We start from the raw sequence: 20,658 nt of genomic DNA, 5'->3' as shown, positions 1-20,658 counted from the left end.
TAGAAACAAGATGTCACTGCAGACACCAAGAGAAACAGAGTTGAACGCAGAACTCTGAGCCATTCAATGCAATACAATAACAATAAGATACAATACAATAAAGTACAATACAGAGTGCAGTACAATAAAATAAGTGCAGCTTATAATTCAGTGCTCATTTAAGTGCTGTGTGAAGACGTTTGAAGACAGTGAGAGACTCTGCTGTTCAGACAGCCAGTGGGAGTTCATTCCACCACCTGGGCTCCAGTACGGAGAACATTCTCCACGCTTGTCTTCCGTGCGCCTTGAAAGATGGAGGGTCAAGCCGAGCTGTACTCGAAGCTCGAAGGGCTCGTGGTCTAGTTTGAGATTTCACCTTTGCCATCAAGTAGGTAGGGGCTGGTCCATTTTGGGCTTTGTAGGCCAGCATTAGGGTTTTAAATCTGATGCGTGCGGCTACAGGAACCCAGTGAAGGGAGCGCAGCAGTGGGGTGACATGGCTAGCTCAGCTCAAACGCTACAGAGACCATCCGACGAACCACAGAGAACAACAGATGGAGGGGAGGGGGTGCGAGATTTGAGTGAGTGAGTGAGTGAAAGGTGATGTGTTCAACCAGGATGGAGAGAATCAAGAAAGATAAGAGAGAAAGAGATGATGTGTGCTAACAGGAAAAAGCAATAGCTAGCTAAAAGCTTGAGCGAGTTAGAGGGAGGAAGCGCCGGAAGGGAGTAAATTGAAAAAGAAATGGTCCATAAAGGTGGACAGATGAGAGCAGGACTGATTTATTGAGAGGGCCTGAAGCTGTAGCTCTGCTCAGATTGATCTAGAAGTTATATACAGCAGACTTCAGATCTCAGACACTTTTGTAGGCTGTAATTGTCAAAAAGGGAGAAAATGTTTTCAGTTTGACGTGCACGCGGGGGCTTGTCATTCTCTTCCACTTCTGAAGAGAAGGAACTCTCATCTTGTACATTTCATGAACCTCTCAAGGCTGACATGACTGTCTAAATTGCATGGACGGAACAGTTTAGTGAACATTTTATACCCCTTAAGCCAAACATAGACAATCAGAGACGATGAAGCTAAGACGTAGTAGAAGCTTATTTAGTCCGCATTGTGCTTACAGCATGCCTGAAGCATTAAACATTCAGTCGAGACTCTGTGGAGCTACAAAGTAATCTCAAATAGACAGTCTGATGCGGTAGGACTACGTCTGTTTCACATAGACATCTGCTCATCCAGCGTTTCTTCTGAAATGAAGGGTACCATCAATGATTTTGCCCCCGCCCCCCCCCCTTTCCACAGTAACAGCCTCTAGTCCTCAGGGAGGGACATGTTCCAACACACGATGCTGTGAGGATTTGATTGCATCCAGCCACAAAAGCATTCGTGAGGTTGGATGATGGAGTTCTGGATCTTAAACGCCACTCGTAACTCATCCCAAAGGTATTGGATGGAGCTGCATCACTACAACTTCACAACTACTTGTGGTGTAAACAATATTCATCTTTCCGACGATGTGCCACGTGTGTCATGTTTCATATATGGGCAGAGGTGTAAAATCCAGGTCCAGAAAGTAAAAATCCTTCCCAGGATTTTGTTCCAACAGGGTGGACAGCTCTGCTGGTGGTGTGATCTAACTAGAGAAGCCAGCCTGTTGGAACAAAATCCTGGGAAGGACTTTTACTTTCTGGACCTGGGTTAGGGTTAATTCTAAGTGTAGTCGTTAGTGTTAAAGTGTTAAAGTGGTGGACTTCACTCATTAGATGGGCTAATGGATGAAGGTCAGAAAGCCTCACAAATGGTGGGAAACTGTGTCTTGCCTTCATTAAAGCTGAATTCTTATGGTAAATCTTCTTAAAGGTGGTGCTCCGTCAAATGCTGCAGTCTTTGAATGTTGTATATTTGATGTGATCCTTGACTCTTGTGCCTTCACCTGGTTCGAGCGCATCAGCATCATGGTGATCCTGCTCAACTGCGTCACTCTGGGAATGTACCAGCCCTGTGAAAACATCGACTGCACCTCCGACCGCTGCCAGATTCTACAGGTCAGTGCTGTGGGCCACTTTCTCTTTGTCCTCACACTTTCATGCACTTTAGTCCAGGGACCAGCTTTGGTCCTGTACACTGCAAGCAAAGCCATTTTCTTGGTGTTGTACACTCAATAATGTGAATACAGCCATTGATATTACAATAGTTATATATGGACGTTATATTATAGTTATTACAGTTTATTGATAACTTATTAATTAGAAAGACATGATGGAATGAAAATAAATTGCCATTAGCGAAAAATTACATCACTTTTCATTTTATGCTTCATTTGAACAAATGATCAAAGGCAAATGTGGTGTCCAAATGCCAGATAGCTGAATGAGGGAGTGTCACGAAGCTAAATCGGTAGCACTTTCTTACCCGTTATAGCCATACTTATAATGCATTATGCATTATGCAAGTGCTGTTCATAACAAATTATAAGAGCTCATAAGCTGTATTTGTCCGCTCTAAGTAAAGCGAGGTGTACGGTACTAAAGCCTCCTCCAGTGTTAAGACTGAGGCTTCAAGTTAAAGTATTTACTGAAGGATTTACTGAAACACTAAAACACAATAAAACGTTAATTACTTCAAATGTAGATTAATACAAAGAGTTTTTTTCCCCCGAGTGATTTTGGTGTTTTTACATTGATTATAAATTTTACACTGATGTTCTCATAGACTCCCAGCTATTCCTACTACCAATATTACAGCTATTAATATTACTAGTATAATCACTTGTAGGTAGTTTGACCAGAGGAGGATGGGTCCCCCCTATTGAGCCTGGTTCTGAGGGAGGTTCTCCTTGCCACGGTTGCCCCTGGCTTGCCCGCTGGGGGGGTTTTACATTTTTCTGGAATTCTGTGAAGCGGCTTTGTGACAACAGCCACTGTAAAAAGCGCTGCAAATTTGGCTTGACTTGATTTGAAATTTTCAAACACCTGCCACGTTAAACTGAGATCAACTTTGACAAAACAGAACTGCTTGTTGGCGCCTCGTCTGTAAAAGTTATGAACAGTCACTGTATCTCGCAGCGCTGAGCCACTGTACACAGCTTGTGCTGTAGCATCATTTTGACAATCACCTGCTTCTTCCCGTCACACGAAAACCTCTGCGTCAAATTAGGCCTAAATTGTTGTGGTGCTCCAGGAACAGAGCTGCCCATCCTCGGGGTGCTCTCAGCATAAAGTTCCTGCATACGTCAAAGAAATCCAATTACAGAAGCTCCTGGGAGAGTTGTGGCCACACAGTGTTCGTTTACTTTAATATGTTGAGCCCGCAATAAATATGAAGGCGGTGACCACATTAGCTTGTGGTCAGAGCTTTCATATCTAGAGCTCACAACATGTTCATAACATGCTCATGCTGCACGGACAAGAATGCAGTCAGATCTTTGCCGCGGTGGCTCTGCTTTGCATGTGACATCACTGCTGTCGGAACAAAACCTCGTATCTCCAGTTCACTGGGTTAGGAAGAAACGATTTACTTTTAATGTAAGTCAATGTAACCAGCTTTTTTTCTAAGACAGTTTCTTCCATTTCTTTTTATCCGTCGATCATGAAATTTCCACACAGTGTAAAGGGCAACGGGCATTTTCAAATAAGGTCAAAATCGGAGAAATCTCAAGAATATAACCGCAGTCATAATAACGTCTTGTATAATAACGTCTTGTAAATCTTAATAAGATTTTAAGATTTTAATAAGAAAAATAACTCTTGGCGTATATCTATTGATCCATTGGTCGTGAACTGGTCACACAAAATAGAGAACAGCTGGCATTTTCAAATGATGTAAACAGAAAACAGCAGTAAAGTACAGTAGGGTTTACATTGTGTTATTAACCTTGAACAAGTCAGTAATTTGGACACTTTCCAGTGCACTTTTAATTTATGATTTTACAATCTTGTGCACAACTCTTAACTCACAGGTCAATGTGCTTACTGTCTTTTAATTCATATCAATACTTAATAAGGATGCCCCAAGTAATATGCAGAAATGTGCTTTGTAAATGCAGCTATAACTATTGATTTGAAAGGTTAGTTGGCTTTTGGCTTGATTATTAGCTTGATTTGGGTGAACAGGTGCTCAATTAGGACACCACAAGTAATTCTCAAGTAAAAGTGCTTTGGAAACGCCTATGCCACTGTAATTATTGCTTAATAAAGTAGTAATAAGCATGCAGTGAATAAACAGCTATTGGTCTGAGACATTGTTCACCTGCTTGGCTTGGTAAGGATAAACAGGTGCTTAAAAATAACACCACAAATAATCCTCAAAAAAGCTGTTTTGAGGCACTTAATTCACTGTTGTTATTGTTTCATAAAGTAGCAATAAGCATCCAGTTAATAAGCAGCTATTAATTTTGAAAAGTTATATTTGAAAAGATATAAGGCTGAACAAGGGCTTATTAAGGACTTCGTAGGAGTTTTGGAAATGCTCAATTCACTGTAATTATTGCTTCATAAAGTAGTAATAAGCAGGCAGTTAATTACCAGCTATTGGCTTGATGAGGTTTAATAATGAACAGCAAAAATACACAAATAACAACGACAACACAAATAAGAGAAATAAGCCTATTTTGGACCTGCTTGATTGACTGTAGTTAAGGCTTAATGGAGCAGTAATAGAAGGCCAATTAAGTAGCAAACATTGGGTTGAAGATTGACCTGCTTTTGGATGGCACAGAGCTTAATAACCAATGGCTAAAATGTCATGCAAGAGATCATGACATATAAGACACAAATAAAAGAGCTCTAGAAAAGACTTAATACATGATGTGTTGCATATTAAAGCAGTAATAAGCAGCCGGTTAATTATCAGCTACTGTCCTGTTAAAGGCATCACAAAGGGGACTATAATGTCCACTTATGCAGAGAGGGAAAAAGTGGGGCTCCAGGGTTTCGGTGTGACAGTGTCGTTGTGACGACTTGTTGCTCTTTGTCTGCACTACATCCTCCTTTCTTGGCTTTATACACTGTTACACTTTCACCTTCATCTTCAGTACAATCACCTCTTAAGTCTTCAGCTCCCGTTTGATGTCTCTTTCTTCTGTCACTGTACATTCTCTCTCTCTCTCTCTGTCTAATGAGCTGGTGCTGTGTCTCTATGACGCTTTAGACAGACTGTGTGAGGACCGTGTTGACCGAGTAAAGAGTGGCCTTTCCTAGAATGACAGCTGGTGGAGGGATGTTCCTTTAAAACTTCTATAATGATCCTGCAGGATTCTCACAGTAGCCCAACTGTCTGAATCACTGGGGTGGGCTCATTAAGTGGGTGTGAGCGTATGAGGGAGTGTTCCTGACAGCACAGGCTATTTATCCAGCTCCTTTTCATCCAAAGATCTTGGATAAAATCGTGTATAATCACACTGTCTGTAAAACACTAGTAAACTATTGCTTTAATACGCTCCATCATACGTACCACTCTGATCTCTGCCACTGTAATACTCTGATATACTTTCATACCTCATTGAACTTCCACTCGATTAAGCTGATCTTCATATTATCTCAAACATAAGCAAGGGTGATACACCAAGATGAGCGCTAGATAGAGTTGTGCAGTATATCTATACGGCTATGCTGCCCAGCATGACTTTACATCTCATTTTTAAAATGATGTCGTTCCTTTTGGTTTCTGTGTGTATAAAAACGTAACATGTCAAAACGAAAGAAGCGCAAAGCCAGAGCACCAATCAGGGCCCAGCGGTCACTTTGTTTAGAGCTGGTTTTGACCTGTTGGTCATACCGACCCAGTGCAGCACGCGGTTCAACGTCAGCGCAGCAGCGTAAAACTTTGGGAGAGTCTGTTCAACATAAATGATGAACTAACCTAACTTTGTGTAAATAGAGCTCAATATAGAAATATGTCCACATATGCAGTCGAGACTGACGCGGCTTTTTTCTGAATTTCTACAAACACCATTTCATTTTATAGTAAATGAGTTTGGGCTGGTTTATGTTTATGAACAGACGCCTACAGATCAACATAGTAAAGGAGCTCATCTGTGATCCTGAGTTTAAAGCCAGTTTTTATTCAACTTAAACTTGGAACTAAGTTGTAAATAAATCTGAAACTGAAACTTTGCTTGTGTGTAAAAAGTGATTTCAGAGCCACTCGGTTCTCCCTGATGGAAACTGTTTACCTTCAGTGTTTTGTGCTTCTGATCATTTTAATAGACGTCAGCGTCACTAATTAATGACGTTCTATTAAAAGACTGGTTTACCAAGAGAGACGCTGGAGGACTTTCACCTGAAATGAGTTCATGAAGCCAGTCTGGTTATAAAAATGATAACAGGACATCAGAGCCAGAATTCCTCTTTTAGTACTTTTACTTTATACTTAAGTACATTTGAAGGTAAATACTTTAGTACTTTTACTCAACTGGAGGTCTAAAGGGAGGAACTTCTACTTTTACTGGAGGAATATTTTACCTTGAGTATCTCTACTTTTACTCAAGTACATGGTTTGTGCACTTCGTCCACCACTGATTAGGTGTACAACATGAAGCTTCGGCAGTTTTTAACCAACCTGTCTTCTATAATGTGAACATTTCGTTTTGACACATATTTGTTACAGTACATGACAATATGAGTGATGCATCTTACATTCTCGTTCTGAAGTCAAGCCAGATCTGTGAGCACTGTATAGCATTCATTGAAAGCAACAGGCACTAAAGAAAAAGAGGTCTTAAAAGTAAAATTACAGATGCACCACAGTTTTAAACAGGTTTGCACAGAGGCATGTTAAGCATTTAGAGCTCATCAATTAATTTTGAGACAAAAGGGGTAGGGGCTTACGCCCCTGTGCCCAAGCGTGCACATCAGTGTATATTATTGTCTATAAAAATGATAAAAAGTCAACCTTGCTGTAACAAAGAGTCTCTTGGCTAGTCAAACTGGCTGTACCTACCCCCTGAATTGTCCAGTATATGTAAATATCTGAGAGGAAAAGCTGACAATAGAGAAAATAAATCAAATTCAAATGGAAATTTTTTTACCTAACAACTAAATATGTAACAAATGAAGTAATTAGATTGAAATAGGACGCCAAAATGATGATAATAACTCGGCTCTCGGCCTTTTGCCTCGACAGAATACGAACAGCTCTATGCTTTGTTCTGGCTGTAATTCCAAAGGTCAGCTGGTCCACAGCAGCTGTCCTCGGAACCTCAGGAGAGATTAGTGCAAGGCTCATTCACACAAGACCATCAGAGAGTGCTTTACGACCAAGGACCCACAAGCCTTTACAAAGCATAGCGATGGTTCAGCTAATAAATTTACACGATGTGCCATTAGTAACTATGTAATAACTATGTAATTAACAATAAACACAACTATGCAGCTACCACTAACTCTTCACTTAAATTTTCACTGTTACAGATAAATGATAATGGCTTATGTTAATGCATGTGTATCAACTTCAGTTTATACGGATGTAATTACACAAGCGTGTAGTTGTAGCAGCATAATTTTCTCATGTGTAATTACACATGTATAATAAGGTGAACTCTTCTTTTTCCAACAAGGCCTTTCTGTGACAGGAAATGTGTAATTTGGGACAATACGACCGACTTCTTAAAACAGATTTATTAACATATTTTATTTTTAATGGTCATATGTTAAGAAAATTCCATTGCAATGGCATAGCAACAAATTAGCAACCACCTGGGATAACAAAGCAATGGACTAGTAACACTTTTATAATACCTTGGATTCCACAGCAATGGCTTAGCAACAGCTTAGCATTTACCTGGGGTAGCCATGCGGTATTAATGCGCAGGAACGAGATCCTAATGCATGGCAATGACTCAGTAAGGTGTGGGAATGAGATCATTATCTTATGGCCATGATTTACTAAGGCATGGGAATGAGATCATGTACTAGTTAACTGTGTTCAAGGCTTACTTATCTCATTGACAAGCATTACTAAGTCATGACAACTTGTTCCCACACCTTGCTAAGTTATGGCCATGACTTAATGATCTCATTTTCTTTACTTCACTTTTACTCACTTTACTTTAGCGACTGTGTTTACATGAAGGACAAAACAGAACTCAGAGTCTAAGGTCACACCCAAGATTTCTACTTCAAGTTTGGTATCTCATAAAGCAGCTTGCTTTCAGTTTTATCACCAAAGATCAGTATTTATTTATTTATTTATTTATTTATTTATTTATTTATTTATCTATCCATAGCATAGCTATGAAAATTGATATGCATCCTAACGAAATCACCTTGAGGTAGCATGTACAAAGAGAAAAGCAAAGGCCCTAAAACTGAACCTTGAGGGACTCCACAAGAAATGGCCAATCTTTTTGGTGAATGATTTCCCAGTGAAACCATCAACTGGACAAAATCCAAATAAGATTAAAACCATTTTAAACCTGTGCCCGAGAGGCATTAAGAAAATGGATTAAAATCTTGTGGTCAGCAGTATCAAAAGCCGCGCTAAGATGTAATAAAATCAGAACAGAGGGATTTAATGCATCCGCGAATCCCCCAAACATACATATTATATTAAATTTGAAGCATGTTTTGTTGGTGGTGTGAGAGGAGTGTGAGTAATTGCTAATGAGTGCGTCTGCTCTGGTGTTTATATGGGCGGCTGTGAGGGAGCGGCCTGGTCAGAGTGTAATACAAGGGTTTGAGCTGAACTCCTCAGGCTTTAGTGTGACTCATCCTGCATCGCTGAGCTTTTCCTCCTCAAGCTGTGTGACCTCCTCGCACACACCACAGCAACAGTGCGGCAGCCTTTACGCCTCACTTTCTTCATTTTCAGCGTGCCTGGTACTGTTATAGAATCAATGATCACTGATAAAATAAGTGAGTAAATATTTCCCAAGTCCCCCTACGCTGCCTGTAGTGTATTAGAGTCTGTCAGAGCGACTGTGTGGATCATATGAACATTATAGAGCTTTTTAAATGAAACAGTAGAAGCCGTATCGCCCCCTACGCTTCCTGTAGTGTATTACAGTCTGTCAGAGTGACTGTGTGGATCATATGAACATTATAGAGCTTTTTAAATGAAACAGTAGAAGCCGTATCGCCCCCTACGCTTCCTGTAGTGTATTACAGTCTGTCAGAGCGACCGTGTGGATCATATGAACATTATAGAGCTTTTTAAATGAAACAGTAGAAGCCGTATCGCCCCCTACGCTTCCTGTCGTGTATTACAGTCTGTCAGAGCGACTGTGTGGATCATATGAACATTATAGAGCTTTTTAAATGAAACAGTAGAAGTCATATCGCCCCCTACGCTTCCTGTAGTGTATTACAGTCTGTCAGAGCGACTGTGTGGATCATATGAACATTATAGAGCTTTTTAAATGAAACAGTAGAAGCCGTATCGCCCCCTACGCTTCCTGTAGTGTATTACAGTCTGTCAGAGCGACTGTGTGGATCATATGAACATTATAGAGCTTTTTAAATGAAACAGTAGAAGCCGTATCGCCCCCTACGCTGCCTGTAGTGTATTAGAGTCTGTCAGAGCGACTGTGTGGATCATATGAACATTATAGAGCTTTTTAAATGAAACAGTAGAAGCCGTATCGCCCCCTACGCTTCCTGTAGTGTATTACAGTCTGTCAGAGCGACTGTGTGGATCATATGAACATTATAGAGCTTTTTAAAGGAAACAGTAGAAGCCGTATCGCCCCCTACGCTTCCTGTAGTGTATTACAGTCTGTCAGAGTGACTGTGTGGATCATATGAACATTATAGAGCTTTTTAAATGAAACAGTATAAGCCGTATCGCCCCCTACGCTTCCTGTAGTGTATTACAGTCTGTCAGAGCGACTGTGTGGATCATATGAACATTATAGAGCTTTTTAAATGAAACAGTAGAAGCCGTATCGCCTCCTACGCTTCCTGTAGTGTATTACAGTCTGTCAGAGCGACTGTGTGGATCATATGAACATTATAGAGCTTTTTAAATGAAACAGTAGAAGCCATATCGCCCCCTACGCTTCCTGTAGTGTATTACAGTCTGTCAGAGCGACTGTGTGGATCATATGAACGTTATAGAGCTTTTTAAATGAAACAGTAGAAGCCGTATCGCCCCCTACGCTTCCTGTAGTGTATTACAGTCTGTTAGAGTGACTGTGTGGATCATATGAACATTATAGAGCTTTTTAAATGAAAATGTAGAAGCCGTATCGCCCCCTACACTTCCTGTAGTGTATTACAGTCTGTCAGAGCGACTGTGTGGATCATATGAACATTATAGAGCTTTTTAAATGAAACAGTAGAAGCCGTATCGCCCCCTACGCTTCCTGTAGTGTATTACAGTCTGTCAGAGCGACTGTGTGGATCATATGAACATTATAGAGCTTTTTAAATGAAAAAGTAGAAGCCGTATCGCCCCCTACGCTTCCTGTAGTGTATTACAGTCTGTCAGAGCGACTGTGTGGATCATATGAACATTATAGAGCTTTTTAAATGAAACAGTAGAAGCCGTATCGCCCCCTACGCTTCCTGTAGTGTATTACAGTCTGTCAGAGCAACTGTGTGGATCATATGAACAATATAGAGCTTTTTAAATGAAACAGTAGAAGCCATATCGCCCCCTACGCTTCCTGTAGTGTATTACAGTCTGTCAGAGTGACTGTGTGGATCATATGAACATTATAGAGCTTTTTAAATGAAAATGTAGAAGCCGTATCGCCCCCTACACTTCCTGTAGTGTATTACAGTCTGTCAGAGCGACTGTGTGGATCATATGAACATTATAGAGCTTTTTAAATGAAACAGTAGAAGCCGTATCGCCCCCTACGCTTCCTGTAGTGTATTACAGTCTGTCAGAGCGACTGTGTGGATCATATGAACATTATAGAGCTTTTTAAATGAAAAAGTAGAAGCCGTATCGCCCCCTACGCTTCCTGTAGTGTATTACAGTCTGTCAGAGCGACTGTGTGGATCATATGAACATTATAGAGCTTTTTAAATGAAACAGTAGAAGCCGTATCGCCCCCTACGCTTCCTGTAGTGTATTACAGTCTGTCAGAGCAACTGTGTGGATCATATGAACAATATAGAGCTTTTTAAATGAAACAGTAGAAGCCATATCGCCCCCTACGCTTCCTGTAGTGTATTACAGTCTGTCAGAGTGACTGTGTGGATCATATGAACATTATAGAGCTTTTTAAATGAAACAGTAGAAGCCGTATCGCCCCCTACGCTTCCTGTAGTGTATTACAGTCTGTCAGAGCGACTGTGTGGATCATATGAACATTATAGAGCTTTTTAAATGAAACAGTAGAAGCCATATCGCCCCCTACGCTTCCTGTAGTGTATTACAGTCTGTCAGAGCGACTGTGTGGATCATATGAACGTTATAGAGCTTTTTAAATGAAACAGTAGAAGCCGTATCGCCCCCTACGCTTCCTGTAGTGTATTACAGTCTGTTAGAGTGACTGTGTGGATCATATGAACATTATAGAGCTTTTTAAATGAAACAGTAGAAGCCGTATCGCCCCCTACGCTTCCTATAGTGTATTACAGTCTGTCAGAGTGACCGTGTGGATCACATGAATTATTATAGAGCTTTTTAAATGAAACAGTAGAAGCCGTATCGCCCCCTACGCTTCCTGTAGTGTATTACAGTCTGTCAGAGTGACTGTGTGGATCATATGAACATTATAGAGCTTTTTAAATGAAAATGTAGAAGCCGTATCGCCCCCTACACTTCCTGTAGTGTATTACAGTCTGTCAGAGCGACTGTGTGGATCATATGAACATTATAGAGCTTTTTAAATGAAACAGTAGAAGCCGTATCGCCCCCTACGCTTCCTGTAGTGTATTACAGTCTGTCAGAGCGACTGTGTGGATCATATGAACATTATAGAGCTTTTTAAATGAAAAAGTAGAAGCCGTATCGCCCCCTACGCTTCCTGTAGTGTATTACAGTCTGTCAGAGCGACTGTGTGGATCATATGAACATTATAGAGCTTTTTAAATGAAACAGTAGAAGCCGTATCGCCCCCTACGCTTCCTGTAGTGTATTATAGTCTGTTAGAGTGACTGTGTGGATCATATGAACATTATAGAGCTTTTTAAATGAAAAAGTAGAAGCCGTATCGCCCCCTACGCTTCCTGTAGTGTATTACAGTCTGTCAGAGCGACTGTGTGGATCATATGAACATTATAGAGCTTTTTAAATGAAACAGTAGAAGCCGTATCGCCCCCTACGCTTCCTGTAGTGTATTACAGTCTGTCAGAGCGACTGTGTGGATCATATGAACATTATAGAGCTTTTTAAATGAAACAGTAGAAGCCGTATCGCCCCCTACGCTTCCTGTAGTGTATTACAGTCTGTCAGAGCGACTGTGTGGATCATATGAACATTATAGAGCTTTTTAAATGAAACAGTAGAAGCCGTATCGCCCCCTACGCTTCCTGTAGTGTATTACAGTCTGTCAGAGCGACTGTGTGGATCATATGAACATTATAGAGCTTTTTAAATGAAACAGTAGAAGCCGTATCGCCCCCTACGCTTCCTGTAGTGTATTACAGTCTGTCAGAGTGACTGTGTGGATCATATGAACATTATAGAGCTTTTTAAATGAAACAGTAGAAGCCGTATCGCCCCCTACGCTTCCTATAGTGTATTACAGTCTGTCAGAGTGACCGTGTGGATCATATGAACATTATAGAGCTTTTTAAATGAAACAGTAGAAGCCGTATCGCCCCCTACGCTTCCTATAGTGTATTACAGTCTGTCAGAGTGACCGTGTGGATCATATGAATTATTATAGAGCTTTTTAAATGAAACAGTAGAAGCCATATCGCCCCCTACGCTTCCTATAGTGTATTACAGTCTGTCAGAGTGACTGTGTGGATCATATGAACATTATAGAGCTTTTTAAATGAAACAGTAGAAGCCGTATCGCCCCCTACGCTTCCTGTAGTGAATTACAGTCTGTCAGAGTGACTGTGTGGATCATATGAACATTATAGAGCTTTTTAAATGAAACAGTAGAAGCCGTATCGCCCCCTACGCTTCCTGTAGTATATTACAGTCTGTCAGAGTGACTGTGTGGATCATATGAACATTATAGAGCTTTTTAAATGAAACAGTAGAAGCCGTATCGCCCCCTACGCTTCCTGTAGTGTATTACAGTCTGTCAGAGCGACTGTGTGGATCATATGAACATTATAGAGCTTTTTAAATGAAACAGTAGAAGCCGTATCGCCCCCTATGCTTCCTGTAGTGTATTACAGTCTGTCAGAGTGACTGTGTGGATCATATGAACATTATAGAGCTTTTTAAATGAAACAGTAGAAGCCGTATCGCCCCCTACGCTTCCTGTAGTGTATTACAGTCTGTCAGAGTGACTGTGTGGATCATATGAATTATTATAGAGCTTTTTAAATGAAACAGTAGAAGCCGTATCGCCCCCTACGCTTCCTGTAGTGAATTACAGTCTGTCAGAGTGACTGTGTGGATCATATGAACATTATAGAGCTTTTTAAATGAAACAGTAGAAGCCGTATCGCCCCCTACGCTTCCTGTAGTGTATTACAGTCTGTCAGAGCGACTGTTTGGATCATATGAACATTATAGAGCTTTTTAAATGAAACAGTAGAAGCCGTATCGCCCCCTACACTTCCTGTAGTGTATTACAGTCTGTCAGAGCGACTGTGTGGATCATATGAACATTATAGAGCTTTTTAAATGAAACAGTAGAAGCCGTATCGCCCCCTACGCTTCCTGTAGTGTATTACAGTCTGTCAGAGCGACTGTGTGGATCATATGAACATTATAGAGCTTTTTAAATGAAACAGTAGAAGCCGTATCGCCCCCTACGCTTCCTGTAGTGTATTACAGTCTGTCAGAGCGACTGTGTGGATCATATGAACATTATAGAGCTTTTTAAATGAAACAGTAGAAGCCGTATCGCCCCCTACGCTTCCTGTAGTGTATTACAGTCTGTCAGAGCGACTGTGTGGATCATATGAACATTATAGAGCTTTTTAAATGAAACAGTAGAAGCCGTATCGCCCCCTACGCTTCCTGTAGTGTATTACAGTCTGTCAGAGCGACTGTGTGGATCATATGAACATTATAGAGCTTTTTAAATGAAACAGTAGAAGCCGTATCGCCCCCTACACTTCCTGTAGTGTATTACAGTCTGTCAGAGCGACTGTGTGGATCATATGAACATTATAGAGCTTTTTAAATGAAACAGTAGAAGCCGTATCGCCCCCTACGCTTCCTGTAGTGTATTACAGTCTGTCAGAGCGACTGTGTGGATCATATGAACATTATAGAGCTTTTTAAATGAAACAGTAGAAGCCGTATCGCCCCCTACGCTTCCTGTAGTGTATTACAGTCTGTCAGAGCGACCGTGTGGATCATATGAACATTATAGAGCTTTTTAAATGAAACAGTAGAAGCCGTATCGCCCCCTATGCTTCCTGTAGTGTATTACAGTCTGTCAGAGTGACTTTGTGGATCATATGAACATTATAGAGCTTTTTAAATGAAACAGTAGAAGCCGTATCGCCCCCTACGCTTCCTGTAGTGTATTACAGTCTGTCAGAGTGACTGTGTGGATCATATGAACATTATAGAGCTTTTTAAATGAAACAGTAGAAGCCGTATCGCCCCCTACACTTCCTGTAGTGTATTACAGTCTGTTAGAGTGACTGTGAATCATATGAATTATTATAGAGCATAGTAAAGCACTTTTTTCTCATTAAATTTCAGTGAAAATCCACATTAATATCATCTTTGCTGCTAAATTCTTGCAGCGTTTCTTGTGAGTCATGAAAGCGAAGCCTGTTGCTGTTCAGTGCGGCTTCTGTCAGAGCCTCAGTGACATTCAGCTGTCATTGGGAAAGCTGTGAGTTCCTGATCAGCCGCGGCTCGTTTGAGCGAGCGAACATGTTGGAGGTTAAATATAGTATCAGTCTGAGGCTCAGAGACAGACATGAATCAGCTCAGAGCCTCTGTGATGTTTCGGCATATTCCCCCCTTTTTTCTCCACACCTTTGATTCACAAATTGAATGCTAATGGAGAGAAACCGAGTGGGATGGCAGCCCCTCTCTCTCTCTCTCTCTCTCTCTCTCTCTCTCTCTCTCTGTCTCTCTCTCGCTCTCTCTCTCTCTGTCTCTCTCTCTCTCTCTCTCTCTCTCTCTATCTCTATCAACAGTGGTGCTTGAAAATGTGTGAACCCTTTAGAATTTTCTATATTTCTGCATAAATTTTCGCCTAAAACTTCATCAGATTTCCACACAAGTAGATAAGGAGAACCACATTAATCAAATAAGACAAAAATAGACTTGGTCTGGATTTATTCAGGGAACTGATCGAATATTGCAGACCTGTGAGAGGCAAAAGTATGAGAACCTTTGCTTTCAGTCTCTGGTGTGACCATCTGGTGCAGGAATAACTGCAACTAAACGTTTCTGGTAGCTGTTGATCAGTCCTGCACATCAGCTTGGTGGCATTTTAGGCCCTCCATACAAACCAGCTTAAACTCTGTTATATTGGTGGGTTTCTTCCCATGAACTGCTGGTCCAGGTCCTTCAGCAACATTTCTTTGGGACTATAAGCACAGGAAAGGGTTATTTGGCTCATATGCAAATGATCCAATCAATTTTAATCTAGGACTACGAGAGGAAAAGCAAACCTGCTATATTTGTCAGCAAACAAATGACGATTGCTGAAAGAATGCTCCTTAACATTTATAAATCTGATTCCTTAAACTTCACTGGACTGCTACGACATGGAGTGTGGACAGCCAGTCAGATTCCAGACAAAATCCTAATTGTTGTGGCCACCTTAGCTTACAAAAGATGCCATGCTTACACGTGATTAGACTTTCTCAGGAGACCAAAGGTGCACAGATGAACTGAGTAGCAAGTCAGTTAAAGGCAAGTCTGATTCAGTTGAGAATGAGTCTGAGTCAAAGTACAAATCATTTGTGGTTGAGAGACGAGTGAGTCAATGACAATTCCAAATCAAGGTATGAGTCAGCAAGTCTGAGTCAAGGAGTGAGTCAGTAAGGGTCAGTCTGAGTCAAGGAGTGAGTCAGTAAGGGTGAGTCCGAGTCAAGTCGGGAATCAGTTAAGGACAATTCCTGGTTGAGAGGTCCAAGTCAAGATGTAAGTCAGTAAGGATGAGTCTGAGTCAAGGCATTAGTCAGTAAGGGTGAGTCCAGATCAAGTTGTGAGTCAGTATGAGTGAGTCTGAATTGAAGCGCAAGCTAGTAAGGGTGAATCTAAGTCAAGGAGTGAGTCAGTAAGGGTGAGTCTGAGTCAAGTTGGGAATCAGTTAAGGGCAATTCCTTGTTCAGAGCTGAATCAGCTTATAACCAGTCCAAGTCAAGATGTTAGTCAGTAAGGGTGAGTCTGAGTCAAGTTGTGAGTCAGTTTGAGCGGGGCTGAATTAAAATGCAAGCCAGTAAAGGTAAGTCCAAGCCATGGCATGAGTCAGTAAAGGAAAGTCCAAGCCATGGCATGAGTCAGTAAGTCAGTATGAGTGTGTCTGAGTCAAGACTCAAGTCAGAAAGGGTGAGTCTATGTCAAAGTGTGAGTCAATCAGGGCAAGTCTGAATCAAATTGCGAGTCAGTATAAGTGCATCTGATCTGAGACGCAAGTCAGTAAGGGTCAGTCTGAGTCAAGGTATGAGTCAGTAAGGGAGAGTCCAAATCAAGCTGTCAGTGAGTAAGGGTGAGTCTGAGTCAAGACACAAGTCAGTAAGTGTGAGTCAGTAAAGTCGAGTCTGAATCAAGTCGCAAGTCAGTACTTGCGAGTCCAAGTGGAGGTGTGAGTAAAGTAATAACGTGTCCGAGTTGAGGCACGAGTCAGTTAGGAACGAATCTGAGTCGAGGCACGAGTCAGTTAGGAACGAATCTGAGTCAAGGAGTGAGGCAGTCAACATAGAAGTGGTGTGTGACTCGGGTCTACTTCTCTGGGGTGTTGCTGCCTTGACCTGTGTTCTGTCCCTCGCACATGAAGACTGACCAAAGTAATTCTGCCCTGTGTTTACTTGGCAACTGCTCATGCTCAGTAGTAGCTGAGAATGGAGCTGTTAGTAAGACGATGGCAGTGTGTGTGTGAGTGGGGGTGTGTGTCTGTGTTTCTGAACCAACAATACACTCCTCGCATGTTTGTAATTATCTCCACAGGAAGAATAACACAATAAGGAGCCGAAACGCCTCGGCTGCGCAACAGCGCACAGAACAAAGCGCGCGATCAAGCGTGATGGTGGCCTGAGTGGAATCAGTCACTCTAACTGCAGTCCCTGTCTTTAAGCAGTCACTGGGTGAAAAGAGGAATTCTTCAGCTTTTCAGCGTAATTCAATAACCAAGATCTAAACAGTCGCTCAGAGCGGTTTGATGTGAAATGCTTCATTACAGAGAAACTTAGACTCAAATTTCTCTACAACAGAAACACTATCAGTGAACCTTCATGTGCTGTCTGAGTTCTGATGAAAAATACTGATAAATATTAAAGAATTAGAAACATTAAACAATTAGATTTTCCACCATACTATTTGTGTAATGTCAGATTTCCACCCCCTTTGTGGATAGCAAGTTCCTCTGCACTGCCCTTCAACCCTCACCACTGGTCATTACTTTCACTGAACAGATGAGGACCATGTCTTATCAGCACCCTGTCCATCTCAGATATGGCTTTCTACTATAAGGCACGGCCATGAATTGTGATTGGTTGGCATGCACTTCATTTTAATAGCACTTTTTAACATCTACCACTTTTAAATAAGTACCATATTTTAAGATGTGGCTCAAGCAGATTCGAGAAAATGACTTAAGATCAAATCTTTCTTAATAGAGATATAACTTCTGGGACTTTTCTGCAGCCTTCTTAGCACCCCTCTACAGCCCCCCAGGAACTCATGCTCCTGTACCACCTGCCACAACAGACAGTGGCTTAGGCGGGTAGTGTCCTTTCTGTGGACCTCTTGGGGAGCCCTGAGGACCATGCTGTGAACCATTGCTCTATCTGAAATCTATTCCCTCCCCTTTTTTTCTCTTTCCCAGGCGTTCGATGCTTTCATTTATATTTTCTTTGCGCTGGAGATGGTGGTGAAGATGGTGGCTCTGGGGATCTTTGGCCATCGCTGTTATCTTGGCGATACATGGAACAGACTGGACTTTTTCATCGTCATGGCAGGGTAAGGACCAGGTTATCCTTTATCCACACCAACACACAGTCAAACGTCATTTGACCAGGGATTAGAGTGCGAAATAAGTTAACATGCCCTCCACAGAGAACACATACACCTATCAGGCCTAACATTCTGACCACCTCCTCGTTTCTATGCTCATTGTCCACTTTATCAGCTCCACTTACTGTATAGCTGCACTCTGTAGATCTACAGTTACAGACTGTAGTCCATCTGTTTCTCTGATACTCTGTTACCCTGTTCTTCAGTGGTCAGGACCCCCATGGACCCTCACAGAACAGGTACTATTTGGGTGGCGGGTCATTCTCAGCACTGCAGTAACACTGATGTGGTGGTGGCGTGTTAGTGTGTGTTGCACTGGTCTGAGTGGATCAGGCACAGCTGTGCTGCAGTTTTTAAACACCTCGGTGTTGCTGCTGGACTGAGAACCAAAAATATCCAGCCAACAGCGTCCTGTGACCACTGATGAAGGACTAGAGGATGACCAACACAAACTGTGACAAACTGTCGTCACTAGGCCACTGACTCACTAAGTAAAACCAACATTGTTTTGACTTTGCAGGTTCACTGAGTTTGGATCATAAAGAATTTATAATCTGATTCACCAAAGTATTTGCATTAGAAAGGGTTTAAAGGAGGAGCGATCTCCTTTAAAAATGAAACTGAATGCTCATAATGCTTAAGTACCTGTTTAAAGGGGAGGCCCTGCCCTTTAATAAGAAGAGCCAATTGACTTGTGAGTAAAACTGTAAGGGAATGGGAATATGTAAGGAGATATTGTGAAGATATGTTAAGTATCCAGAACATCCCAAAAAGACAATCACCCCAATTCTTTAAAAAGTGAAGACTCTAAAGCCCACTTGCCCCCATGGTTCCAGCAGCCATGATAACAGAAAAGTTGTATTTATGCTGAGTAAGAGGACACAGATCACCTGAAATACACTATATTTTCTTGGTGCATATGAAATTGACATCCCATTCTTAATCCACAGGGTTTAATATGATGTTGGCTCACCCTTTGCAGCTATAACAGCTTCAGCTCTTCTGGGAAGGCTTTCCACAAGGGTTAGGAGTGTGTTTATGGGAATTTCTGACCGTTCTTCCAGAAGAGCATTTGTGTGGTCAGACACTGATGTTGGACGAGAAGGCCTGGCTCACAGTCTCCGCTCTAATTCATCCTACAGGTGTTCTATGGGGTTGAGGTCAGGACTCTGTGCAGGCCTGTCAAGTTCTTCAACACCAAACTGGCTCATCAGTGTCTTTATGGACCTGCTTTGTGCACTGGTGCGCAGTAATGTTGGAACTGAAGTTCCCAATCGCTTCCACTTTGTTATAATCCCACTGACAGTTGACTGTGGAATATTTAGTCGACTTGACTTGTTGCACAGGTGGCGTCCGATCACGGCACCACGCCGGAATTCACTGAGCTCCTGAGAGCGACCCATTCTTTCACTAATGTCTGTAGAAGCAGTCTGCAGGCCTAGGCGCTTGGTTTTATACACCTGTGGCCATGGAAGTGATTGGAATGCCTGATTTCAATGATTTGGATGGGTGAGTGAATACTTTGGGAAATATAGTGTATCATGAAACTACAGTCATAAAAATACCGCAATTTTAGCCTTAGGTCTTAGAGTTAATGCCACAAGTGTACAATGCTTGATTTTGCTTTGTATCATTCTAAATTCTCTATATTGCCTGTTTTTCCAATTCAGGCATTTACTGGCTCACCCAGTTTCCGTCTGTGTTAGAGAAAGGGCCTGACCCCAATGAGCTGAACGGTTCCTCTCCAAATCAATCAGACAGCCAGGCAGAGATCCACTATTTGTCAAGATCAATTTAGAGCAAAGCCTTTGCCATGTGCTTCTGTTTCACTGGTGGTAAAGAATGCGATTAGAGTTGCTACTCTTGTCTAAACATGGAGAAAGATTGAGGCCAACCTTGAGCTCCACTTAGATTTGTAAACTGAAGGACTGACATAGCCACTGACTCATCAACATAGTCAACTCTATGCTGTGTGTCATTGTGAGTCTCCCACGCTGGTGTATAGTGTTATTCAAATCTATTGGAGATAACTTGTCCAGCACTTTCTTCAAAAGATGCTGTCTCAAAGCATCTTGTCCATCACAGATGTATGGAAAATCTCTAACAGCCTGATGTAGAATCACAGAACACTGAGAATAACCAAGACTCAAAGGATAAATGTTCCTAAGATCGTGAGGAAGAAACACTGAGAAGAACTACGCCTCAAAAGGAAGGACTTTTTTAAAAACATGAAGAGGAATTACTGAGAAGAGCCAAAATGAGACACTCTCTACACGAGGAAGAACCATTGAGAGGAACCAAACTCAAATAGAAAAACTTTGAGATCAGAGGAAGAACCACTTTGAGGAACCAAGACTCAAAAAGAAAAACTCCCTAAGATCATGAGGAAAAACCACTTTGAGGAACCAAGACTCTAAAAGAAAAGCTCCTCAAGAACATGAGGAAGA

General features: G+C 41.6%; 1 protein-coding gene across 2 annotated transcripts in view; it reads left to right on the top strand.

The window, feature by feature from the left end:
* Positions 1–20,658, top strand: part of cacna1ia (calcium voltage-gated channel subunit alpha1 Ia) — a 282,477-nt gene that overhangs the window by 139,184 nt on the left and 122,635 nt on the right. For both annotated transcript variants that reach the window (XM_037544719.1, XM_037544718.1), the window contains exons 3-4: positions 1,917–2,028; positions 18,024–18,157. In XM_037544719.1, the coding sequence (XP_037400616.1) occupies positions 1,917–2,028; positions 18,024–18,157 (246 nt within the window). The remainder of the gene's footprint in view (positions 1–1,916; positions 2,029–18,023; positions 18,158–20,658) is intronic.

Source organism: Pygocentrus nattereri, chromosome 14, assembly GCF_015220715.1.
Source record: "Pygocentrus nattereri isolate fPygNat1 chromosome 14, fPygNat1.pri, whole genome shotgun sequence".
In the NCBI taxonomy this organism is placed as follows: Eukaryota; Metazoa; Chordata; class Actinopteri; order Characiformes; family Serrasalmidae; genus Pygocentrus; species Pygocentrus nattereri.
The sequence above is the reverse complement of the archived record's forward strand: the minus strand, read 5'-3'. Positions and strand labels throughout refer to the sequence as shown.